This window comes from Polypterus senegalus, chromosome 2 (genome assembly GCF_016835505.1).
Source record: "Polypterus senegalus isolate Bchr_013 chromosome 2, ASM1683550v1, whole genome shotgun sequence".
NCBI classification, from domain to species: Eukaryota; Metazoa; Chordata; class Cladistia; order Polypteriformes; family Polypteridae; genus Polypterus; species Polypterus senegalus.
Window position 1 is genome coordinate 69,894,108 of NC_053155.1, and position 5,898 is coordinate 69,900,005.

General features: G+C 39.8%; 1 protein-coding gene across 1 annotated transcript; it reads left to right on the forward strand.

The window, feature by feature from the left end:
- Positions 1-594: 594 nt before the first annotated feature.
- lipt1 (lipoyltransferase 1) lies at positions 595-5,790 on the forward strand. Its single transcript, XM_039743929.1, has one exon. The coding sequence runs from the start codon at positions 838-840 to the stop codon at positions 1,993-1,995; it is 1,158 nt and encodes a 385-aa protein (XP_039599863.1). The 5' UTR covers positions 595-837; the 3' UTR covers positions 1,996-5,790.
- The last annotated feature ends 108 nt before the right edge of the window (positions 5,791-5,898 follow it).

Genomic DNA, 5,898 nt, shown 5'->3' on the forward strand with positions numbered 1-5,898 from the left:
GCCATTTTGTGTGCACGTTCAAACCTCTCACTTTTCTTTAGCTAAAATAGTATTTAGAATGAAAGCAATTCGTACATCTCACTTTGAGAGCTGTGCTGTGATCCCTCTTCTGTCTGTAATTTTTCACAGTTTATTCTGGTTCGTGCATTTGTGATGTGATTAAATTTTAGATTACTGTTGTACAATATAGGACGTACTCGGTGCTCTTCCCTAACAGGTCCATCACCCTGTGTTTGAAGCCAACCACGTATTTACTGTCATACCTCAAACGCGTGTGTGTGTGATGTGTTAAGATAATTAAAGACTCTTGAGTTTAGTTGTGTGTGTGTGGTCATTGGAACGGACGGATGTCCCGTTCTCGGTTGGTTCCCACTTTGCGCCCGATGGACTAGCGGTGTGCGCTGCCATCACGCAACACATAAATAGGTTTGAGAACATTTCCTTTATTGTACAACTTAGTTAATTATATTAAATGTACAATAATACATAACTTACTGTAAAACTGGGGACAACATATTGATCCCATGAGCCCATTTAAAGTAGTTTCAGCTTTCTTAATTTATTCAAATTTTTGCAGGATGATTTATGTTATGCAATTAATACAATTTTACACAATCTTTTAAGATAAACTTAAGTGTGTAAGAAAAAAACGAAGTCGACCGATTGTGGAGCATTCATTACTTGCTACTGCGAGTTTTGCTGCACAGAGGTTCTGAGCAGGTGGGCGTGCTTTGATTTTCTTGTGCCCCGGATGAAGATACTGGAGTAGGCGGGTCTGAAAGTACTCCAAGATCATGCTGTCCAGAAGGTCTGGGATAAAGTTTGCATCACTATGAAATGATTCATTTCGGACTTCATGTAAGTAGGGCAATGTTCGCCAGGGTCGCATTTGCTGCCTGTAGCCGAAGTGCACAATGCTGTACATACGTGCGCTCCTGCTCTCGTACTGTCTTCACTCTGGGTCCCAGCCGAGGAGCTGTCCTCCGGTCTCTCTCGAGTGACGTCTTTGAAAACCTGGCACTGGAAGACTGGCTCCATAATAATTTGGATTTGAGCGAAGAAGGCCACGCCCTCTTGCTCTGGCAGAACGCGCCGGTCGTGGTTATGGGGAGACACCAGAACCCCTGGAAAGAGTGCAACGTGGGTCTGCTCAGGGAAAAGGGGATCCGGCTAGCCCGGCGTCGTAGCGGCGGAGGTACGGTGTACCACGACCTGGGCAACCTTAATATAACTTTCTTTACGTCAAGAAAAAGGTACGACAGGGCAAGAAACTTACAACTAGTGTGCAGCGCCCTGAAAGCCGTTAGCCCTCGGCTAGATGTGTGCGCCACCGATCGCTTTGACTTGCTGCTAAATGGTGACTTTAAGGTGTCCGGGACCGCAGCCAAGCTGGGAAGAACTTCAGCCTACCACCACTGCACATTACTGAGCAACACCGACAGACGAGCCCTGTCTGCGGTCTTGAAGAGCCCATATCAGGGCATCAGCAGCAATGCCACCCGCAGTGTGCCATCCCCCGTTATGAACCTCACCGACCAAGACCCTGCGTTGAGCTGCGAACTGCTTATAACGGCAATCGCACAGCAGTACGCCCACCAGTACTGCCTAGAGCCTAGTATTGCACTGCTCGACCCTACTGACGAGAACACTCTGCCCGGCATCAGGAGCACGACACAGGAAATGCTTAGCTGGGAATGGGTGTTTGGGAAGACGCCCAAATTCGACGTCAGCGTGTCTCTCAAAGTTGCCGATGCGATTGTGACTCTGTGCATGAACGTAAAAAATGGCATCATCGACACGTGTTCTTTAGAACTACCTGCGACCTGGCCTTACTGGGAGGCTGGTGCGGAACTACAGTCACTACTGACAGGGAGCCGTTTCTGTGCTGGCGATGCGAAGCTACTGAGCAGCTCTTTGTTGAGAAGCTGTCCACAGACTGATGGTGTGCAAGATCGGTGGCGCGACCTGTGCGAGCAGGTGGCCAGTCTCATGTGACACAGAGCGGCGCCCGTCACCGTCTTCTGGCGAAAAGTTTTTTGTTGTGGTTTAAATTGATCAAGTGTTCGTGGAGCTTGTGATTTTGCATTTTATCCAAATTTGTCAGATAATTGGGGATAAAAAGAGGAAGACTATTTTACAATCCCGAATATCACCATACAGCGCACTTAATAAATTGTAATTTGATGAGTAACTTTGTCATACTACAAATAGCTTTCTAAGTGGGTGTGTATACATATTTAATGCAGGGTGGTTTTCATCTTCCCATTTCAAAATGTAAGCCATGCAATTGCATTATTATGACATTTTTAAGTAGGGAACACTGTAAAATGTTTGAGGTTATTTTTTAATCCTTGCACTTTCAAGAAGATATCAAAATCCTCCTGTTTTAGCATGGGGACATTGGAGAATCTGGCCAGGAGCAGCCTTACATTTAAGTTCACAACTAAGCCTAAATGCTACTTGCCGCACATTAACTCAGAAAGCGCCTTTATCTTGAGAATGTTACACAGTGTAACACCATGCAAATAGTTCAATTATTATTATCATGAAGCACAAGTAGGGAGGACAAGAAACCTTCTTGTCTGCAAATACCCTTTAACTGATAGTCACGACTGCCTGAAGTTAATTCAGATTTGATTTGCAGTTACCTTTAATTGTGGTAGCGTGCAAATTAGAACTTTTAATATCAAAACCCAAATTGTTTTTGTATTTACATCTTCATAAACATGGGCATAAGTATAATACTTGGAGACAATGTAGAGATTCTTACAAAAGCATAAGTCTAAAATTTACTTCTTCAAATCTACTACTTTACAAACTGTAATGCTGAGCAAATGGCAACACTCATCTTGAACCTTATCTCCATCCACTACAGAATTATGATTACATGCAACTAAAGGCAATACTGAGCTTGCTGCTCCTCTGGAATTACATTTTTTCTTTAATCTGTAGAATATGCTAGTTTTCTTTACCATGCAGGCAGAAATGATTCTCACATGTGTGGAGCTGGTGGCTTTTCAAATATATTAGGGTTTTTGGCTTCCTCTGCCACTTAGACAACATCCTGTTGCAGTGATAACATACTATGGGAATGATGGGAAATTCAAGGTTCTTAGTGGAATACTTCTTGTGAATGCTCTTTAAAGAGGTAGCTAGCTCCCAATCGGAAAAGTTTGAGAAAACAATGTTGAATTAGCCAGGTCTTGTCAAAGTGGTCAATTCTTACCCCACACAATACTATAAAAATAAATAACCATGTGAAACAGAAGCGCTATTTTTGTGGCCATATACCCTATTGTATTTGGAGTAATGCGACATGCTTAGTCCATCTGGCTAGCTTTTTGTTATTTTATGAACAGTTACAGGGTATCATGAATATTTGATTGCTGTGTGTGCAGATTGTATTGTCAACTAAATACAAACTAAAAATGCACAAGAACATTACAAACTAGGAAGGCAAGGTGTCAGAAGTGGCAACTCCAAAGTACCTGAACACTGCATATTAAGTACAGAATATATGACTAGCAGACTGAAGTCCAGTGACTAATCAAAGAAAATGAAAGACATTTAAAGCCCTGCTGACAAACTATGGGACACTGTTAAAAGCCTAAAGCTGTTGGGCTGAAGGAACATATTTTACAAAATGGTTTTGTAAATACTATGCAAGATGAATAAATATGATACATCCAACAAGAACAGAAAGCTTAAAATACAGTAAAATTATTGTTTACTATGGGCAAACTTTGAAGTGGGTTATATATTTAAACTTAAGGTAGCATAGTTCGCAGTGGTTAGTATTGCAGCCTCAGTGCTCCAGACTATTAGGTACAAATGCCCAGTAGAGTGTGTGCACATTTTGCCTACAATAATATCCAGTGGGTTCCTCTTTTCATTTTTATATCATACAGAATCATCATCTTAAACTTATCAAAATTAAAAATTTCACGTATTTCCTTGTTTCCATGGAACAGGCCAGTGTTCCCTAAATACTGAAAATTTGATTCACAAGGACACAGGATAATGGTGTTCTAATGAAATTTACATGTAGCACATTTATGCCAGTTACTTAAAGACTATACATTTCATTATGTATTGATTGTAGAAATATTTATTTTGTATTGTTTGAATTTATCTGAGAAGTAATCTCTGTATAGAAGAGTACACTAAAGATCTGTATTAAGACTTTTGCTCACATGCATTGATTTACATTTAAAAAAAAGATCACCTAATCTTGGTTCATGCTTTCATGCCACTAATCTTTTGCCTACTGCCAATCCAGCTGATGTCTACTATACCAGGAAGATGTGGCCTTTCTTACTAACCATTATGATTTTATCAAGCTGTGCACTTCACTGAATCAGAACATCATAGTTTCTGAAGAACATACAGAACTTCAGTGATAAGAGGTGTTAAAACTTTCTTGGCCAGGGTATTTCTTTAGGTAGGTGGTGGAAAACATTAGGCCCAAAGAGTCACAATGGTTTCAAGTATATGTTAGACAGATATTGCCTGTATTAACTGTTGATGTTTATCTACATACATTCTTTAAAACATGGCACTGTGATGATTGAACAGTTTATAATTTGGATACTTCAGTTCTACCAGATAATGTTCACTGACAAGTGTTGCATGTATAGCAACAAAAAACATCCATCCATGTATCTAGTTCTGCTTACGGTACACTTACTGAATACGAATTATGATTACAATGATCAAAAGGAAGAAAGGTGTCTGGGATATGACCTGGTCTTTGGCATAGTGACCCTAAACACACACACACACACACACACAACAGATGCCAAAACAACATTCCAGCAGGTTTTTAGATTGTGGAAGGAAAACTACATGGCCAGAAAAACACTGAATCAATACACCAACAATGAGATACAATCAGGAGACCCATTGTTGTAAGACTGTAAGCTTCTCCAGGGCAACACAAGAACACCTTAGCACAAAATGCTGATTACACACATTTTTAAGGTAGGTAACATTCCTGAGATGAGGTGCCCTACATATATGCAATATTTATATGTATTTCTGCACTACATATAAAGCCTTGCAACTTTGATACAAGGATACATAGGTTCAGAATAACTTATCTAAAAATAAATCTGGGGTAAAATAAGATTGCATTGTGAAACCAAATTTAAAAGAATGAGCTAATTGCTCCATACACTATGACAGATATCCTTTCCAACTCAAAGTAAAATGAATTCATTACATTAACTAGAAGTAAATAAACAGCAGTGTGTCTCTGTTCAATAAGTGTCTCTAAAGAAGTCAGTAGCCCAGGGATACTTGATGAATAGTGCTGGAAACTGCTGGAGCAACCTAATTTGGTACTTGTACAGACACAGGAGTAGTTCAATTTAGTAGGGTTTTAAGTTTGGGGATCAGAGAATCGCTTCAGAGATTTTGTACACCAAATATCCATGGCCCCAGTGGTTATAGAGCATCTAAGGCTGTAATATACATCATATAGATGGCCATGTATACAGTATATGATACTGCATTTTAAGAGGAACAGGTACACACAGCTGTTAGCTGGGACACCACGAAAAGAAAGGTTCCATTGTATGTACCTGCCTCCTAAGTTTCCTAGATAAACTTTGAAAATAATGCTAATACACCCAAGTCTTTGTATAATAAATCCTTACCCATACTTACTATTGAACCATTCAACTGCACCACACCAAATTTACTATTTGTAGAGAATATGAATCCTGAATAAAATAATGTCCGATATCCCCCACCCAATTCCCAATAAAATTTGTATGATTTGAAATTTCATTATTGGAGTAAATTCACATTAACAAATGTTCTGCTTTCAAGTTCCAATTATGTTACGTATGTTCATGAACAAACATCTGGCTATAAATGATTTGATAGTAGGTCTTG